This window comes from Zonotrichia leucophrys, chromosome 6, assembly GCF_028769735.1.
Source record: "Zonotrichia leucophrys gambelii isolate GWCS_2022_RI chromosome 6, RI_Zleu_2.0, whole genome shotgun sequence".
Classification (NCBI taxonomy): Eukaryota; Metazoa; Chordata; class Aves; order Passeriformes; family Passerellidae; genus Zonotrichia; species Zonotrichia leucophrys.
The window spans coordinates 11,315,853-11,337,180 of NC_088176.1; the positions used below are offsets into that span (position 1 = coordinate 11,315,853).

Consider the following 21,328-nt stretch of genomic DNA (forward strand, 5'->3'; position numbering starts at 1 on the left):
AAACTGAATTCACAGTGTTTTCTAGCAGTGGATCTCCACTGAGGCCAAAGGAAGCAGTAGCAGACTGGGTTTCACGGGGGATTGAGGGGAGCTGTGGCTCCCACAGCAGTAGGTCATCTCCAGAGCAGCACACTCCCCTACTTTCAGAAGAAGTCTGCCAACCTTGCTCAAATGCATGCAGTTTTCATCCTGCAGCCCTCCCAGGCCACAGGGATCCAGTCTTCCACATAATCCCAGCACATACTTATCAGTCTTCCGTCTTATAAGAAAGTCTGACAATAAACACAGCAAATCTTTCTCATAATTTGGATATAGTCAAGAAAAATACTCAAGGAAATAAAGTAGGAGCTTAATATACCCCAGTCTTATTCAAAAAGGGAAGCATGTGTCTTTTTTGTACCACCTGAATCCAGTCTTCATCTCATTTTGTTCCCCCTGGTTCAGCACTGGAGGCAAGCATTTAACATCACCATGTCTGTAATTTCTGTGTCTCCTGAGCTTCCTGCAATCTGTAATCACCACAGCCTGGCCCTCAGTCTTCCACCAAATGGTACATCTTCAGGAAATGTTCTTCCAGACAGTACTATTCATTCTCAGGCTTCCACAGACACAAAATTTAGAGAGATGGCCCTGTTCCATCCAGCCCATGTATTCTCAAAAAATCTCAAAACCACATAGTTTCTTACTCAATTTCTGACACTTTCTCCTCATCTCCAGAATCATCACCAACTGACAAATTTACAGACATCTTTCACTTTGAAGTTGCCCTGTAACAACTTTCCTCAATTTTTCTGCTATTTTACCTCCTACAACAAATTTTGGTTCAGCCTATTAGCATTACTTGACTGTCAAATCAGCATAAATCTTTCCAATTGCTAAAATAATCATTCACACCTTTCCTTTGCTCTTCTCTGTTCTCCCCAGTTCATTTCTAGTTCCTTTGTATTTTACAATTAGCCATACCAATAGCAAGTTGTGAAATTCATGGACCCTTAATGAACAAATTTTAAAAATATATGATTCAAGGCAAGTGATGAGCAGGGAGATCAAGTGCTGTATCCCAGACTACAGAGCCAATGGGATGGACTCTTAAGAACTGGGGTCCCACATGCTTATCCTAAGAATATCCTAAGAATATACCCAAAATAAAAATCCCTTGTGCAGGCAGAATTCATGTCCCATTTGCAGGAAGCCAACATACCTGGATGAAGATGTACTCATCCTGAACCACTAGGGAGCTGACGTCGATGGAGCGCGAGAAGGGCCCGCTCCTCTTGGTCTCGGAGCACTCCTGGATCCGACAGGTCAAATAGTGGGTGTCTGCAAGGGGAGCAGGGGAAACATCAGAAATGCCCAGGGAGGTAAACACCATCAGCAGCTCCAAAGAATGTCTTATCTCCAACTAGGGAGATGTTATTTCAGGATCTGCCTCCAGCCTTTGACACGGCAATTGCTCTCTGAAGTTAGGAGTTCACCATACTTTGACACTGGCCATTCCCTTTTCTGTTGTGTAGACAACCCTCAGGAGACTGAAGTCCAAAATCCCCCCTCAATGGAGGGTACCAACCATAAATGCATCAGAAAGTTGCTGATGAGACCAAATAGAGCAGAAGCCACCCGGGTAGAATTTGCCAATTCCTACATCCTTCTGGAAATCATACCTCTGTCTTCCCTCTGAAATCTCCTAGCCTTGTTGACTGGTTTTAACTGTGGCAGTAAAACTCAAAAAGAAAAAAAAAAAAAAAGCCCAAATCAAGACTATTAAATTTAACTTATTTTTCTGTGAAAATCAGAAGCATCTCTCAAAATTAAGTATTTATAGGCTAGGAACGAAAATGCCATGGCCATGAAATAGCCTGATTAGCTGAAGATTCCTTTAAGCAGATATTCCTTTAAGCTCTGCAAGAAGCATCAAATGCTTCAGTCTGGAGAGAGGAACAGAAGACTATCACACTAATGGGATCCTGTCAGGCCTTGACATTGCTTGAGAGGAGGAACAGGACTGGGAGAAGAACAAGAAAACAACAGAAGGAAAAGGCAGATATACAGAAAGTTAGAACAAGAAGAGACGTGCTCACCTCTAGTAAGTTGAGAGAGGTTATAGGGGGTTAAGCATTATTTCACTCAGGCTAAGAAAAGGCCTCACGAAACAGAACAATGAATGCATTGTGTTTCTGGATGTGTGTAATCTAAATATGCCATCTCTGCTTTTCAACTGCTCTTCTGAAAACTGCAAATTAGGAAGAAAATAAAAATACTACTAAGATGACAGCTGGAGTGATAAAAGGGTCATATCTTTTGCACTCTGGCGCTTTACAGGCCTCCTAGATTCAAATGCTTCTTTGCTTTTCTGCAGAGGGTGAGGACAGAACATCAATGAACTTAACAGCAAGTTTGTAAGGGCTGGGGTGAGCCTGGTGCAATGATTTTAGCTCACAACAGAACTTTCTGACATGGACCTTGTCAAACTGAGCTCAAAATGATAAAAGAGAAGTTTAAAAAGACAATCACTAGCCCAGCAAAGCTGCTTACAGGATTCTCCGTCACAAAAAAAACCTGCCTTGTCCTTGGTCTGTGTCCTTCCAGTTACAGCAATATGTGGGGCAGTGGAAAGCTTTGGGAGGCACAATTTAAATCCTCTGAGATTCAGCCAACTGCCTTCCCAAATTCTAAACCAACATTCATAGACTGATAGTTTCCTCCTTTATAGTCTTGTCCCAGCTACACTCTTAGAAATGCAAAAAGAATGCAAGTCAGAGTCATTAATAATTAGACTAATAATTACTAAAATATTTTTTCTAAAGGAGTCAGAAACCACAGCCAAGCTTTAATCTAATGAAGGTCCATGCCCAACTACCCAGTGAATGAAGGCCCCTGTTTAAAGGCTGCAGACCTGGTTCTGGGTTGATGCACCAGGGATTCCAGGTTAATAAGGGCTGAGTCAGAGCAGTCACACAGGTCTGGTGCAGTAATGAAATCGCAGTCCCACTGAGGATGCTAAAGCAGCAGAAAATGTTGCTGGTGCCAGCTCGGAGTACTGGGCAGTGATTAAAGTGAATGGTGACAAACACCTGACATAGAGACGGTGCCAATAACCAGAGTATCAGAGCTGTGCTTTCTCCCAGCATAAAATTCCAGCAGCAGCAGCAGAGAGGTCAGACTTTCAGCTGGCATAAATTAAAGTTCTTCATCAACTGATATACACACACTTGGCCCAGAGCTGCTATTTAGCTCCTCAGTGTGGAACCTAAGCCAACCTTGCAGTGGATAAAAGCAACTTCTCAGAAAACAAGAGGGTCTTATGTGCTGCCATGCCATCCAAAGAGATCAACAGCGGTGACTTGCTCTTTGAGGTAGCTCTAAAATTAGGCAGAACAAGGAGGAGAGGTCAGGAGTTGTATTTTTAGAAGCTCATTCCCTCCAGTACGTTCTCCCACACAGTCGCCTGGATATTCTTATCCTTCCAAAAAGGGGATAATTTGCTGCTGCTGAGTGACAGAATGGGAAGAGGAATAAAAACCTGTCACAAATAAATGCAGATAAATCACAAGTGTTGACATGACAACGAGCTTCCTGCCTATTGGGAAATGTGTCATTTTGAGTGTGTTACACCAGCAATCAAATATACTCAAAGAATGGCACCTGATTAATATTCACAAGGAGATAGTGGTGGAGAAGGGGGGTAGCTCACTACCCACTTTCCATTTAGTCTCTTGTTTTATTTATTTTCATATATTTTACAATACAAGCCTATTAAAAAAACAAACACAGACACAAATAATATATCTTTAAACCTCTCTGCTTTAGGATACCAGATAAAGTTGTCTTGCTTTTTTCCTGCTTCTCCAAAATTTTTTTTAAATAGATTAAAAATCAGGTAAAAAATATAGCAGCATCCAGTTCTGTTCCCATTTGTGTGTAACTCGAAGCAAGAAACAATCTCAAGTCCCTGCTCAAGCTTCTAAAATGTGCTCATTCACAGAGCACATCTTCTCACATAGAAAGAGCAGGGTCTCTCAACAAAAGCCTCCATTAAGAGAGAAGAGGCCACCCTAACTTCCAGGCTATTGTCAGCCTCTCCTCCAGAATGAGGTAATTTTGCACTTTTGGGCAGCCACAAGGTAAAAGGACATTCACCCAGAGGGGCAGGTGACATGAGACTAAGCCATACCTCCAAAGCCTTGCTTACATTTTAGTGGCAGTTGTATTGTGTAAGGATGGTTGTTTCTATCTGGGCACTTCTTCCAATTTATATATTGTCCTATACAACACCAGAATTAAAGGGTTTGGGTGTTTTGGTTTTCAGGGTTCTTTTAGCGGGCTGGATTTTTTGTTACTTTTGGGATTTTTATAATGTTCCACTGCAAAAGGAGTTGAGAAGGGCTCCCTACTTTCTAGGCAGCATTAAAAATTTCTCATGCTTATGAGCAACCCCATCCACTTCCTCAACACATCTGTGAATGTGGCAATATGGACATCAAGCAGCCTGGAGGGCTTCCTGCAGCTCCAATCCCAGCATCCATGCCTCCACACAAACCCTTCCCACCTCCCTCAGGATTAGGGAATGGCTTTCACAGATGTACAGCCATTTTCCAGCTGAGGAGCCTGAACCACCTCCTCATTGCTATTTAACACAGTCTTCCATCTTGAGATTCTGGAGTGTATTTTTACCATTTTGAAGTGACAAAACGGAAACAATTTCTTGAGATTGGAAGGGACAAACTGGTGAAATAAGCCAAGCTACCAAGTTTCATCTTTTCCTGCCAGCCATGCCAGCTTTGGCAGGAAGCAGGAGCACAAGAGGCTCTCTCCCCAAAGATGTGGGTTCCTGAAGGGAGGCAGTGAAACAGACAAAGCTGTTGTGCTGCAGGCTGCAAAGGGCCAACCTGTGTGCAGGTGGCTGTGACTTAGACACGGGACAGAAAGTCCTGCCTCCCTCCTGGGATGCCTGGCCAGCATGGCTAACAGGGAAAAGGGCAGCTGACAAAGACAAGCTGCATTGGCAGATTGGCTCAGCTTAAATCAGGCCCTGGTATCAGGCAAGATATAAAATCATAACATCGTGAAGGTTTCCATGAGAGGGAGAAAAACTCACTGGCCTCAATAATTTTCCCCCAAAGAGAAAGATGTGTAGACTCTCCAGGAATTAGTTACCCTGTTTTATCCTTTTGGTTAGCTTTTCTCCCCCTCTTTTTCCTATAATTCAAACCCTGTTTATTGCAGTGTATCTGTGAGTGGGGTGAAGATTACCTCACGGAACATCAGAAAGTTCAATATATCCTTCCCAGGAATGCTGGTGGGTGCTTGTGTCAGTGTGATCATAACAGTCCCCTTGCATCCAGCCCTGTCCTTGCTGCTGCCTATTACAGTGGCAGAAGGCACAATGCCCAAGGCTCCTACATGTTTTTACAATTTAAAAATGCATGCCTCGATTATTATTCTGCTACAATGACTCTGCCAAGATGTCGAAAAAATGTGAAAAACTTCATCTGCTACAAAAGATGGGAACAGCTTGAGATAAGATAGGCACTGAAATTATCAGCATCTTGCAGTATTTAAGGAGACCAGGCACAGGGGCAGATGGGTTTCTCAGAGACACAACCATGACTGGACAGACAAAACCATGTGGCAAGATATCTTGAAGGACAGTCACCAGAGAGGTGAACAAGATTGCCAGCTCCCAGACCCATAAGCTTATTGATAGCCCTGACTCATCTATGGATGAATGAGATTCCAGCATGCCCCACCACCTGTTCCCAGCTCCAGAGCTTCTTTTAGGCTCCACTGTCTGAATTGGTATTAGATGGGTTCTTGAGTCCCATTAATGCCAAAAGGAAAAAAAATTTAAAAATTAAAAAATCATCAAATTCAGGAGTCTAGTCCTAAATAGCACTTCCATTCCTTCCCCTCCCTTCTCCACTGCTTTACTCACTACTTTTTTTTTTTTTTCTTAAAAACATGGAGGCAAACAGAAGACGAGAAAGAAAAATGCCCAGCCTAGGAGAATCATGTATGTTTCAAGCAGCCAGTGACATTGAAGGCATGGATTCTTCTATCTGAATTAAACTAAGCAATGGGAATACTTAAATCTATGTCTGCTAATGCATCACATAAGTGACTGAGCCACCAGACTGACCTAAAAGAGGCATTAGAGAAGCTTTTCTTCCTTCTGCATAATATCGAGGAAAACTTTCATCAGAAGCTTTCTGATCAAGAGGAAGTAACTGCAGGGCCCCATTTTCCAGCAGGTGTAAGTGCCTCAGCTGTTCCACTGAGCACAGGAAGGCCCACTTTGGTTGCAGAACTAACTGTGAGAAAAGTTCAGTGCCCCATTCCTGAGCATCCAGAGCTGAACAATATCACACTGGGGAAGTCTACAGCTGTGAGGCTGTCACCTCTTTGTAACACAAACTAATACTGTTTCAAGCCTTAGAACCTCTGATTGGAGCAGCACTGATCTTTTGCGCTGTGCTGGGAGAGGGGTCCTTGGTACAGGCCAGCAGGGCCAGCACAGCCCCACAGATCTGCGATGGCTGCTGCACTGGGCTGTTTTGCTGACACCACTGGCCAAGCCTGGCTTCCAGTGAAACCCTCAACACCATCAGCTGCCAATTTCAAAATGCTGAATTTATATATTAAAACAAGAACAAAGAGCAAACCCCTGAGCAAACAAGACCTGAAGGAAGAGAGCTGTCTTTAAGCTGGGGATACATCTTTCAAACATTTACATCCTTGACATATCCAATATTCAAATAGCTGGGTGAGCAAGTTTAAACTTAGTTTGAAAACAGACTCCATCAGCACTTTGCTTGCTTGCTTGGGATTTTTTTATTTGCATTTGACCACTTCTCCCATCATACCTGTGACAGTACACACAGCAGCAAAGGCACTGAAGATGCCTCCCTACCTTGTCCACCCACCTGTCGGCCTGTTTTGCTTTTTCCACATATTCAACAAACAGCTGTCACCCCTGAGCTGTTATTGCCTGGTTATTTATTCAGCTGCCATCACTAAATAGCAGTGGGAGGCCAGTGAATGATATTAGAACAGCCACAACCTCAGAGAAGCCATCTTGACAGACAGAAGTTTGTTCACACATCTGGCCTACGCAGCACTTGACTAAAACAGAGAAAAGTTTGCAACCAACAAAAATGAGGCTTTTTTTTTTCCCCAGAAATCCTTTAACTCCTTCATCCTATGCTGTTTTTCTATACTATCCCTGCACCAAAATGGGACACTTGCTCCATTTCCTCACACTGGAGTAAAATTCCACACAAGGAGCAGATGCATTACTATGCTGCAGTTCCTGTGAGAAATACCTAAAACACTTCAGAGAGAGTAAGTCAACTTACTTCTAATACCATGTCTTTGCTGGAAATTGACTGTAGGAATTCATTCCACTGCAAATGTGACTAGATTTATTTCAGTGAGGAGTTAAGATTTTTTTTTTCCTATTTCCTGCTTCAGATCCAGGCACCTTTTCAAGCCTGTAATATGTTGGTATGGAACACTTATTCATACATTATGAGCAAAACTACAAAATACTTTCAATACAAGACAAAGGGGTATAGAGACATTCTGGCTGGAGGGCAAGTCTGACTGCAGGTAATTTCTCAGATTCTCAGGTACCACCTAGCTGTTCTGAGCACCTCTGGAAATGCACAGAGGTTCCATGGTACAGTGCTGGTAGCCCAGCGCTTTATGACTGATGTAAACTATGTGATACTGAAACAGCTAAACAGGGAACAGAATAGATGGGTTCCTAGCCCTCCACAGACACAAGCCCTACAGCCACAACTTTCCCCTGCAAGTTCAGGATAAGAACATCACATCAAACCCCATGACCCACATCTCCCCTTCCAATTAAAATGTAAATGGGGAGGTAAAATGGATGAAGTGGATTCTCATTCCCACTCCATTCTTGGCTCAAAGCCCAGATTTCAGCACTGGCTGCAGGCACTCACGTCCATCAGCTGTCCGGGCTTCCATGTGCACAAGGTCAGGTTCTTTATCCAAACCAGCCACTGACCTGGGAGGAGAGACACAGAGAGAGAGAGAGAAGGCAGTCAGTCAGCTGAAGGGCTGCAGTCAGACAGAGCTGGTGAAGGAGCACAACGCCAGTTTAAACCTAGCTTGGGATACCTGGTATGTAGGTCTCCACCTTTAAACAACTCATCTCCTTTGTATTTCCACACAGACCATGCTCAGGGGCCCTACACCAACCTTCCCAGGCACAGGAGAGTGATCCTGCCTGTCCCTTGTCTACAAGATCAAGGCTACTATGACTGTTCTAGTGATAGCACAGAGGGCTGATCCCAAGACCCAGTAAAATCAGAGTTCTGGCTTAATGCTGAAGGAAAAACAAGGGCACAACTGCCTCATGCCTTCAGAAAGCAAATTAAAAGGAGGTTTCATTTGGCTGATTAGAGACATGAAAGACTAAGTTTCCTGATTTGCCCCTGGTTTGCTGGGCAATCTTGTTATTCTTTACCTCCTTTTTCACATCTTCAGAAGAACAACAGTGTTGCACATATGGTGTATTTCTGATTTTAAAAAGGTGAGAAAGTACTCATTATTCACACCATGATCCCATGCCATCCATGGTCCTTGACAATCAGGAAAAGAGGCAAAAGGAGTTTCTTTCATCTCACTAGCTGGAACTCAGGCACCCCAAGTCAAATCTTCCCATGCATTGTTATTTACTCCCTAAAAATATTTTTCAAAGGACATTAAAAAGATACTTTTCCTCCTGGGAGAGGGAAAGTCAAGCCCAGAACAGAAATGTTATTATTAGTGTCCTGGCTGATAAGAATCACTGAGAGATGAACATTAAGTCCTAGCAATGGCTGGCAGGGGGAAAAAAAATCCATAGATGTCCACGTGATTTATGGTGCTGCTTCTCCTGAGTTAACCAAAGGGTTAGATTAAAAAGGGACAATGACAAAAATCAGTTTCTAATTCGGTGGGAGTTGAATTTGATACAGTAGATTGTAAATAATAGATTCCCTCTGAGCCAGCCAACATTCAGAACTGCCTAATGTTCTGAAAACATTTTTATCACATTCTTTTGCCATTTTCATCCTTGAGGCATCAACAGCAAAAACAGTAAAAATAATAATAATAATAATAATTTTAAAAATACAGATGCTCTGATACATTTTTGTGAATCCCACAAAAAACACAGCAACTGAAGCAATGACAAACATATAAATGTGCTGGAGTTCAGCTCAGATCAGGCAGTGCTGCAAATGTCAAAATAACTACATTATGACCCACTGTGCAGGTAACTGAATCTGGCACTGCTTGTTAACGAGAGCACCACATCGATAGCAAGTCCATTCACAACACCCTGAATTGTGGCCAGAAGATACCAACACCACAAAACAAAGCAGCACAGGCAGGGCTTTCATCATTCCTCTCACAGTGAGAAACAGTCTGCTCCTTAATCGCTACCATCAGTTTCAGGGTGATCCCACAAGCAAGAAGGGCTGTCTGTTATTGGCAAGGATGCCAGAATGAGCCTGAGTTCCTGTGATCACACAGTTATTGGGATCAAAGCTTCCCAATATATGGACACGGTTAAAAGTGACAGTAGGATACACAGAAATCCCTTTAAACATCTGTGAAAAACATTACAGTGTTCTGCAGTATTAGTCCCCAATGTATATAGAAAGCAATCTTTCTAGTCCATAGCAGAGATTTCCTGCCTTTTCAAATGAGTAGCACTAACTGCTGTAATTTCTGTCATTCAGTAACCATCACCCTTGTCTATGACAAGCCAATAGAGACAGATGCACATGCTTACCCTCATATCTATTCATCACAACTTAATGAAACAGGGCAGTAATTCCAACACTTTGAGGTAAAGGTTGGGAACACTTTAGGCACTTGCCCTGCAGCTCTTACCAACAGGTTTCCTACTTAAATTCAGCCTTAAATGCACTCTCCTGGCATCCATCCTTCTGGAAGCCAGACACCAGGCTCCTACTCAGAGCCATTTTCTGGATCCTGACATCTGACAGTGTCAGATGGCTTCACCTGGCCCCCTGACATCCTCTGGGTCCCTCCCTTCCAGATGGAGAGGGCACTGTATCTCCCCCTGCAGCAATGGGGCAAAACTGGCCCAGGTAATAAAAGACATCAGTCTTCCACAGTACTATTCATTTTAAAAGGGACTTCAATTAGAAGAACCTAAGTATATCCTAACAAAATCCAGAATAACTCATTACCATTGTGCATTTGCATGCGTGAGCTCTGTGGATCTACTCATAATGCCTTTCAAGTGTGCACCAGGGAATGAGAGGGATCTCCTGAAACATGTCATTCTAGCTTGAAGTTCCTTTCCAGTGCCATCTACTTGTTCTCTTAATTAGTTTTGACAAGCCTAATGGTTCTTTTCAGAATAACAATGATGACAAAAAAGGACTAGCACACAGCACATTCCTAGTACTCCTCTGTTCACCAAATAGTGCACTACAAGTTGAAAAGCTCACAAAGTGTTCTGCAACACAAAAGCAAGACAGGCTGCTCTATCTGCCTGCAGATAAGGCTGGAAAGTGATGCACTGGTCTTCCTTCCTTCAACCAAAACAAGCTGCTTTCTTACACCAATGACTGATTGCAAAACAGATCCCCAATCAATGCAGTTTCTTCATACCTCACCTCATATCTGTTCCCACTGGCAAGGAACAGAGCTAACAGAGCTTTGTTTTGCATTGCTCTGACTCTTGAATTCAGGTATTTTTAGTAAATGGTCTCTCATCATTTGTCTAGAGGAGCTTTACATGAAGAATGCAAAAAAAGTCAGCAGTGGAAAGAGCCAGATCCTGAAGCACAGCTGCAATACACACACAGACTCTAAATCTATTCTTTTATCCTGTTGTAATTCTCTACCTTTGAGAAATCACTACAACAACCTCACAAGTCTGGCAATACAGGAGCAGCAACAAAACAAGAAGAGACACATTCACAGCCTTGTATTTTCTTACACTCTGAAGAACATTTGGAGGCTGCACTGCCCAATATTATTTAAGCAACTAAATCACATTGAGGGGAGATGTCAGCATCCCCCTGACTTACACAACCACGTGTAGCCCACAGAGTGTGGTGGCTGGGAAAGGCTTTCATGGTGCTCTAGCTAAAAACCCTGTCCAGAAGCTTATAAAGACAAGAATTTAACACTCAGGAGCCTGAGGTCCTGACCCATGGTCACACAGATCTGTGCATATAAACTCCAGACAGCAAAATTTAAACCAAGGTTCACAAAATGCACCTGTGTGTGCTGCTGTGATGGCCATGGGGAGTAAAATAAGGCACTCTCACTGTGAGGAACTGAGCTAAATCAACATCATCCACCATCCCTATTCATTAATCACCCCTGGCATGACAAAATGCTGAGAGCATGCAGGCAGAAGTGACAGGAAAGGTCAGTTTTTCCTGCTGACACTTTCCCCAACTGCTGCAAAAGCAGTTTTTAAAATGTGGAGCCTGCAGCCAGAATTGCAGCAGGCACAGGATAATTTTCCAATTAAGAATTCAAACTACCTCTGAATTCCATTAAAAGGAAGAATTGTTAGGTTTTTTGTATCTTCTGGTGCTGCTTTTCCTTTCTGTTTTCATGGTAGCTCTTGATTTTCACAAGATCCTTCCTCCCTTCTTTTCAGAAGAGAATTGTGTGCTCTTGAAGGATGGACATGATCCTGGCAAGATCCTTATCTCTATCCTGAGGGAAGAGCATTGTGCATGGATGCACATTTACTAGGCCACTCTGCTAATATTTAATCTCTGACTGGGAGGGAGACCAGCCAATAAGGGCAAGGAAAACACAATATCTGCACTTTAACTATTCCTGAAGTGTTTCCCTGTAGTTTCCAACTACAAGGTGTTACAGACTTCAAAATAAAGAATGCCAATACATGCAAAGAAAGGAAAAAAGAAAAACAGAGACTCTTCAGGTTACCTGCCTACTGCACACCCCAGCTCACTTTTTCTGCCAACTCTAATGCCTTTCCATGGAATAAACAATTCTTGCATTTTTTTCTACCCATTTTGCCTTACCCACCAGGCATTTAAAGATAAAAAGGATTGATATTTGTCTCCTCTACCATTTTAAATGAAAACAGCTGAGCAATTCCAACTGCCTCTGTTGATCCCTGCTCCCTAAACCATCAACTGAGAGTAAGAGATGCTCTATTCCTCTGTCTGCTGGACCCAAGAGTTCAGGAGGTTTGAGTGAGTATCACTGAATGTGAGCAACATTTTTGTTTAGGATTTACAACAAGATAAAAGCAAAAATTCAGGTTACAGAAGTTAGCCTTTCAAACTTGAACTGGAACCTGCTGGACTGAGCTTTTTGCCAGAGGTGTGTCTAGTTTCTGACCAGTCAAAGTGGAATTCCCCTGCTTTGAAAACAAAGTCAAAACTTTTACAACAAATTTGACGCCCAAGATGCTGACTTGAAAATTCATTTTTGCAGGTTAAGATGTCAGACTGAAGGCAATTGCCAATGTCCATGTAAAAAGACAGAGGAAACAGATGGATACTACCTAGCAGGATGTTGTGCACTAAATAAGGGCTAGAAACATCAAGGAAAAAGGCACATTTATTGTACAATAACATGTAAAGGAGGAAAAACTCCTCCTCTTGCTGCAGGAAACAGCTGTTAAATTAGTGGATGTTGCCAATTAGTCTGATGTAATTTTAATTCTATCCCGCTCCAGAAGTGAGTAACCACTTTTGTGTCGTACCAGGCAAGCAGTGCATATTTCTAACTCATCCAAGCAACACAAGAGCCATGCCCATGTGCATATTTGGAAGCAGGAACTAATTCATTCAATTCCCACTCAACTGACCTGGAGTTTTCCACATGGAACCCTTGCCCAATGACACATACCTATCCAACAGGCTTCTCCTCTCTCTGATACTGCATCACACATTTGTCTAGGTATCAATAACTGCAGTTGGCTTCAGGTGGAATCGCTACAAGGCGATTCATGTATTCAGAGTTGGTCTGAAATCACCTCCAGCAGACATTAACTCTGGGCATCTAACAGATCTAACAGCATACACCCAAACCTGCACACAACCCTGGGCCAACCACCATAAACTACCATAGTTAAGAGCTACACAAATGTTGAACTGTTGGGACAAAGAATGTGTTTATTAAACACATAAATACAGCATCATTCAGTGTGGCTGAGCCGGGGGAGACGCTGCTGGATGTGTTAGGATGTGATGAGGTCTCTGAAGAATTACGGGCAAAACCTCCTTGCACAGCATATTTCAAATGAAGCTTGGGAAAAAAGCTGGGCAGGAAGATACTGTAAGGAACTGTCTTAGCTAGGTCCCTGGAGCTTTCTACATCTTTTCCAGTGCTAATTTCCGTGATGCTGTAGTCCTGGACATCGGCAGAAGTAATTGTTGTGAGACTTAGCTTGCAAGATAAGGGAAAAAATTGCCAAGTGTTTATTCTCAGCTAATTTCTTTTCAGCAAAGCCAATCCTTTTTAAAATGGCCCCAATGAAGTTTAAGGAGGTTTTCTGCATGGTATCTCAAAAACAAGGTGTTCATGGCATCTGCTTCCATATGTGCATTCATGCATGTGCCTCCCTGCATCTCATCCCCACTAATACCAAATGTGTAAACCTGTGCCTTTCCTGTAAGCTCAGGGGATCACAGGCCCCTGAACCACAAAGTTGCTACACACAGTTCTGTTATGCAAAAACCAGCTCAAGAAGAGGAAAGAGGTCCAAAGCAATCCTGTCCTTGAGGGGAAAACTGGCATTTAGGCTCAACCATGTCAACCACCACCAGAGAATCCATTAAAGGCAGCAGGCTCTGCTGCACAGAGAATCATTTCTTTCTCTTCTCAGTACATAAAAGAAGGTACTTTTTTATCACAGAAATTAACAGGGAATACCTTTAAAGTATATTTAGCAACAGCAAAACTGCTGTTGCTTAATATTTTTTTCTTTTCCCTTTATGCTAACACCAGAACCTATGCACAAATAAGGCTATGTCTAGTTCTCATCCAGGCCATAAGTCATAGTCCTATAAAATCCTGTGGCATTTTTCCCAAACCTATACCATAAATCCCAAAAAATATAACCACATTCTCATGAAATATATTTGAAAAAATAATAAGTATATTTTTTGATTTTTGCATTTGCTTAAAATTAATTTAGTGCCTACTATATTATGAAGCCCAGTTAATTAATGTTTTCCCAATGCTTGGCTACCCCCCTTTGCAAGTCATGTACATGGGGAATAGCTATAGATTATTGCTGTGCTTTTTCATGAAACATTAATCAGCCCTGTTTTGGATCACTTTAGAAAAGCAAAGTACATGCTCAAAGACCCCTCAGCTCAGCCTGGCAGTCCTGTAACCAAAGATTTCACTGGGGTTAGCCCTCTCCTTCAAATGAAATGTTTGCAAGACTTGGAATATGCTTCCAAGTTTGTTTCCTAGCAGAAGTATCTTAAACATGACCCATTCAAGAAATATTTTACACCAAAATAAGGATTGTCAGATACTGTATGTTTAATTGGCCTCATTTGTACAAACATTTTCCAGCTGTAAATATGACATGCCTGAAATGCTAAGGCTCAGTGATTCACCTATTAACAGAGGCCTAGGCACAATAAAAGACCTCCAAAAAGCTTCAGAGCAAGAGCATCATTTAATAAATGAATGCAGCAGTTGATGGATAAAAATAAAGCCTAAATTGTCCAAAGAGGGGATGCCAGTATGAAACTTGGCACAGACAATATGTATAGGATTTGCTGATGAGCCCCACATGCCTATGAGCATTGTACATTGTATTAATTAAGGAAGAATGAGTCTCTACAGTCCCTGTTGCAGGATATTGTGAAGAATCACTCTGGGATAACATCTAATATTCTGGAAATGAATTTGTGGTTCATTTCATGCATTTTGGGGAAAAACAATATGAAAAAAAATAGATTTGTTTCACAAACCTTTTGTGACAGTTGTTTCTCTGCATTTCAGACACTAACCTGAAGAGAACAAATGGCTTATTTCCTTCTTTGACTTTTAGCCATCAGCCAGAAAAAGGAATAGGGAAAGAAAGGAATGAAGAACAAAGGTAGGGAGAAGAAATAGAGAGTAGAATGAACTACTCTGTTCTGGACCAGCAAACATAAATGCATCAATGTGTCTCCTTGCCCCCAAAAAATCACACTCAATTAGCTGCTGAGAGTGAGATGCTCATTTGTCTCAATACCACAGGAGGAAAAGACAAAGAAGCAGGAAACAAAAGGGATTGTGGCAGCAGACAGATATCTAAAGACAGGCTCTGCCTGTAGAAACAGCAAGTCTGTGTGGCTATGATTTGTAAAAGCAACAGTGTCATGAGGTCAGCAGATCACCAAGTGTCTCATGACAAGACAAGTTTGCATCCGAGACAGAAGCATCCTCAGAGGCAGAATGGAGATTAATAAAAAGAGACACAGTCACATGCAGGTCTCTGTCAGTGAGAGAGCAACAGTGCAGCAGGAGAGACCAGAGAAACCAGAGATCTTTTATGGGTCCTTTGCTCCAATGTAAGTAGGTGGAGAAACAATAAGGAGACAACCCAGGGGGCTGAGCACTAGACACACTCCCAGCTCTTCACAACAGCAGCGTCCCAAAGCATCCCCATCCCAAAATCATTGCCCTGGTCAAGTGAGAATGCTCAGGGCAGAATGCTGCAGTGGGAGTCATGTCAAGATGCAAAGGTGTATGGTCAAGCTGTAGGTAAATCAAGAGCTTCTCTTTGCGGGGTTCCTAATCTGTTGTTACAGAGGAGCAATAAAAGGAAAGAGAAGTACAAGGCCAAATGGAAAGTAATACTCAGCTGGTTTCTATCCTCAAGGCAAATTTCAAAGTGCCAGCACACTGTTCAAATCTAATGATTTGTAGAAAGAAAAAAAAAAGAATTCTGGAGAAACTACTGCAGATCTAGAAATGGCTTTAGGGAGTCACTATTACAGATTTCCCCTAAAATCAATATTGTAGTGGAACATGTCTCCTTCACTCAAAGATTTTCAATCAAAACCTGAAAACCAAAAATACTGTGAGCAAAACCTAAGAATCTGTCTGTACCCTTTGGCCAAAAATGTGACAGAGTTTTTGGCTTGGTTTTCTCTATTTTTTCAATAAAAAGTAGGATTTTCTCCTATGTGAGAAAACCCAGATCTACTGAAATCAGCTCTGAAGTCTACAGGTATTTATTATTTCCTAAGTACTTGCTGGCAGACACAGGTGAGTATGTTTCTCTCTCAGACTCAGCTACAGAACTTCAGATATTCCACTAAACATGGAAATGTTTCTGCCTCTCATTTTTATTGCCTTCTGCCCAATGGACAACAATTATCTTGCAAGATAATTACAGAGCTACAACAACCACGGCTATGTCCTATTCCAATTAACTCACTAACAAATAAGCAAGTGAAACAGCATCACTCACTGGTTTTTCATCCTTGTTCTCTATATGATCAGCAAGACACAAGTTACTGAATCAACATTATTTAAAAGAACCTGTAATGCAGCTAATAAAATGCTCCTTCATTCTGCTCTTACATTCTGATGTAGCTTCATGCTCACTGTGCTTAACAATAGCAAAATTAAACTCATCTCATTCTACAGAGGAGACTCAGGGGAATGCCAGGGAATGAAAGGATGGGAGTTTCATTTTCTTCTCTTGCAGAGAATGAATTCTGCCTCATATAACTGCTGATGAATTGTCATTTTAAGAGAGTTTGTTAATTTACAACAAGCAGAAGGCATAAAAACGGACCTCCTTATCTTTAATGGATGTTATTGAGCAACACAAATGGTTCACATTTAAATTAATGCAGAAATATCTTGTCTGTTTTGCCATGATAAGACTGTTCTTTTTGCACAGCATGGGCTCAACTTCTTCTGTTAAATAAAACAACTGGTTTTGTTCAGCTTAATGCCAGGCAAATTTCCAAAGGTTCAGCAGCTGAAGTCAGTTCAGGGAAATGAACTGGAATTTACCTGGGTCCTTCAGGGATACGAACTTGAATTTACCTGGGTCCTGCCTGATTCTTTTTGAGAAAATCTCTCTGAAGAATTTTGAGCTATCTAGTTTCAAGTAAAAATGGTCCCTGCTAGTGCTGATGTACTCACTGAGGATAAATCCTCTATTAGATTACATCTTCCTCCACTGCAAGGATGCTTCCAGCCCCAGCTGCTGTAAAGAAACAAGAGCTGTAAAGGTGCATTTCTCAAAATCAACTGGGCCATTGGAGATGAGGTCTGGGGCAAAGGGAGGATGGATCCAGAAAAGATGCTCACTCCTGATGCCTGTAGGTTTTTGCCATTGAATGAAATAGCCAGAAAATGATGTCTGTAATCAGAGTATATGAAAAGGTAATTCCTAAATGTCTCAGAACAGTAGTGGTTTTAAAAGAATTTTCAAATGTTTATCAGTCATCTGAAAACAAGAGGGATTCTCTCCCACACTGAGAATGCATCCATTTTCCCAGAAATTGAGAGATGAGTATGATATAGAACAAAGATCAAAACCTAACCCAAATTCCCCATTAAAAAAAAAAAGAAAGTGGGAGACTATTCCTTGCTAGCCAGAATGCACAAAATATGATGCTACTTTCAGCCTGGCAGCCCGGCTTTTGATTAGCTTTGCCAAGCTATGACAGTATGGGAGATCCCCATATGCCTCAGAGGGAGGCATTATTCAATATATTAATTAGAGGGCTGGCTTTCATCAATGCTTCCTACAAAGAGTCACAAAGAATTACACTGGGACTGTTCCTGACAGGCTGGAATTAATTTGTGTCTGAGTTCACGTGCATCAGGAGAGCCAGGATGAAGTCAGGCCAGGCAGACTACATGAGTCAGCAGTACAGCATTTCAGCTTCCAACACTGGCCTTTGAAACACAGTGATGGGCTTTGGACTTATTTGTTTTGATGGGTTTTGATCTTATTTGTTACCTTCTTGCAGGAGAAGAACACAGATCCTCCCACCCTGCGCTCCTCAGACAGACAGAGCACTGGGACCCACTCCAGGGATCAATAGAAACTGGGAGAAATATTCAACAAACTCTTCCTTAAAGCATTCCTGCTCTTCCTTACTAGTGGTTCATCTAGTATGTTTCAGTCTCAGACACTCAGTCAAAGAGAGTGTGGGGTTTTAAAATTATCCAAGATCAGCAATGGGAGAGGTAAGAGAAGAGACTGGCTCCTGGGAGATAAAGAAACCTGGCAGCTGAGAGACCAAAATCCTTTGATTTTTGATGGCTGAAAACACTAACTGCAGTGCAACAGGTGACATGTAGTGGTAGGCACTAGATTTAAGCCAAATGAGCAGAAATATTTTAGCCCTTACTTTTTAAGGCCTTAAGGAAAGAAATAACTTCCAGCCACAGAACATTAAAGACATAAGTATGGCAAACATCACAAATTGTACTAAAATCACAACAAATCACAAATTCTAAAAGCTTACTGATATCTATGTAAGGACATCCACCATTACATTAGTGAAGAGGGATAGTTCTTCCTTCTGCAAGATATGTTGTGTTTCTTAAGCAAAAAGAGGTCAGAGAGTAAAAGAAGGTGGTTAGAAAGAGAAATCCTCCAAAGACAACTTATTCCAAAATTGCCCTTCCAAAGAATATACCTTTCATTGAAAGAACTCATTTTTGCTCTGATAGCAGCCAGAATTACAGAGGTGTATACATAATGTGACATTTTATCATGCAGCACTTTACTTAGGGTTCACTTATTATGTAGTTCATGGGTTTTAAAGGAGAATTTAAAGTACTTAAAATTATTTCCCTTCAAAATCACACAATCACACACAATCCTTCTAGTCAGAATGCTTTTAGTATGTTTTTCTTTTTTTTTCCTCATTAAAAGAGGAAAGCCTAGGCAGCCTGATTAGCATGACATCCACAGGACTTCATAAAAATGTCAAACACTTATTTTCCTAGGAAAGCAGGCAGTAAGGAGAGGGGCACCACACAATACTAAAGCATCCATCAGTTATAACTTAGAGCTTACATTCATAGTACAAGAGATTAGTCGTAAAAAATTTCATTTGTGAGATAAAGTCATCAGTCAGCATAAATATACACCAAACCTCCAAATATCTTTGGGTTTAGTCCCAGGTAAACTAGAAAATAGTCTGTAATATTTCTCCAGTATTGTACTATGGGTTTTTTCCACCTTCTACAAAGATGCTTTTCTACATCCAACTATTTCTGTCGATCTCTCACCAATTTGTTCAAAAAGGAACATGGACTGAGCTCAGGAAGGGGAACAGTAGTCTGAACATTACACTGACCAGAGGCACTAATGGAACTCGTGGGGTCTGTGCAGTCCCTATAAAACAGTCCTGCAGCATTTCCCAGAGCTAGAAAGTGAAGGATTTTCCTGTTCTTAGTGTCATTTAGGGTTTTATTCTCTTAGATACCCATAAAATCTATCACAATGTCCCTGGAAGAGCACTTACCAATCTATAGTTCAAAATCAGGATAGGGTTATAATTAGGAAAAATTATCACACTCTTTCTTTCAGACTGCATTCTTTCCCTGCTTTAATTTTAAAATCATATATTGAAAAATGAAGTTTTAGTCAAATTTTAAGATTACTTAAAAAGACCATCCAAAAACTGTCAAATATTTCACAATATTCCTTCCTTTAATTTCTGAGAGAAATATTTTGATAATGTTGCCATGAATTCTAAAATACCTTTATTGCTTGGAACTTTTTCAACAAAAACAAACACTATTTCAGCCAATGAAAAGTATCCACCTCTATATCCAGGTTCCATTTATATCTCTGTCACTGAGTTACTGTGTAATCACAAGTTAGTCACCCACAACCTAACATTTGGAACCACTAAATACCTATAGTGCTTATGGCATTAATTACAGGCACACAAAATGAAATAAAATACTTAGTCTCAGAGTTTCACTTTGCCCATTTTTTACTGAAAAGGAAAACAAAATTAGGTTTATTATCACCATGGTGTTGTGGTCTTTAATTAACTAAATTGACCTTGCAAGGAAATCTTCCAATATATGCCAAGAATTTATGAGAAATTCTTATCTCTCCTAAACTCTTATTACAGAGCTTGAGGCTAGAGTTTGAAAATGTTGTCCTCAGCTTAGTACAATTCATGGTCATGGTGGCTTGAGTAACACATTCCAGGTTTATGTTAGCTTTACTCTCCAGGAGAAAAACCTTCCCTGGGTGTTTTTGCCCACGGGGCATGGGAAGCAAGTCCCTTTCCAGAGCCAAATGAGTCATTAGCCCAAGGGAGGCTCCAGTAATAGGCACTGGGTAAGTGCCTTGGTGATGCTCGTAGGTGGCCAAACTGGAGTCATTCCTTTATCCATAGCTCCATGTATGGTATGGTTTTAATTCTGAAAAACTCTAATGTAGGATTATTTAAGAGCCAATTTGACATTTACAAGACTATGTTTTCCTAACACTAAACTTGGCAGTAAAAAACCAGGCGATGTTTCCCCAGCACTGTGCAATGACACCATCTGGCAGTTAATGATTAGTGGGATTTACAGGAGAGGCAGGCACATGTTTGACTAACCATCTCTTTGCTGACAAACTAGGCAAGTAAAGGTAATGTCAGCTGTATCCAAAGGTCACTACTGGAACTGCTGCTGAAACAGTCTGGACCAAAATTCGCACTGGAATTGGGAAATCGCAGTGCCGTCACAATGAAGAAATAAAAACAGACACAAACATCTGTGTGAAGGTAGATACAAACCCAGACAATAACCTTTAGAAAAACTGAGGCAAACCACTTAACTTCTGCCAGATTACTCTCAGATATCCAAACTAACCGTCACTAAAGTCATCCTGAAATTCAGGCTGCAACTAAAAACAAATACACTGGCTGATACATTTTATCACCTTTTCTTACCCAAAATCACAAAAAAAGACTGAAAACCTTGCCCTTAAATGACAAAACTTGTTGTCTCATTCCTCAAACAACTGTGTCAGAAAACTTTTAACTCCAAAGCAAAGCCTAAGTTAGTGGACACACAGCCTCTTTCCTTCTTTCAGTGAAAGTGTTCCCTTGTCACAATTTTTAACTCTCAGAGACCAAAGTGAGTGTGGCTGGCATTCACAGATGCAAAAAAGACCCATTCAAAATTAAAACATAAATCTGGTTGATTATCATGGAAAAGAAGGGGAAAATAATAAAATTCTGGGGAGATTTGTTGAGGGAATAAGTAATGCATTTGAGAAGTGCTTGATACAACTAATTTTTCTACTTGCAAATAAAAATGCTGCTCCTTGAAGCCATGCTAGTGCATG

General features: G+C 41.2%; 1 protein-coding gene across 1 annotated transcript in view; it reads right to left on the reverse strand.

Annotated features, from left to right (window-relative positions):
• SORCS3 (sortilin related VPS10 domain containing receptor 3) overlaps positions 1-21,328 on the reverse strand; it is a 263,805-nt gene that overhangs the window by 73,939 nt on the left and 168,538 nt on the right. Inside the window, exons 6-7 of the mRNA XM_064716259.1 lie at positions 7,965-8,029; positions 1,202-1,320 (exon numbers count right to left, since the gene is read on the reverse strand). Of these exons, the coding sequence (XP_064572329.1) occupies positions 1,202-1,320; positions 7,965-8,029 (184 nt within the window). The remainder of the gene's footprint in view (positions 1-1,201; positions 1,321-7,964; positions 8,030-21,328) is intronic.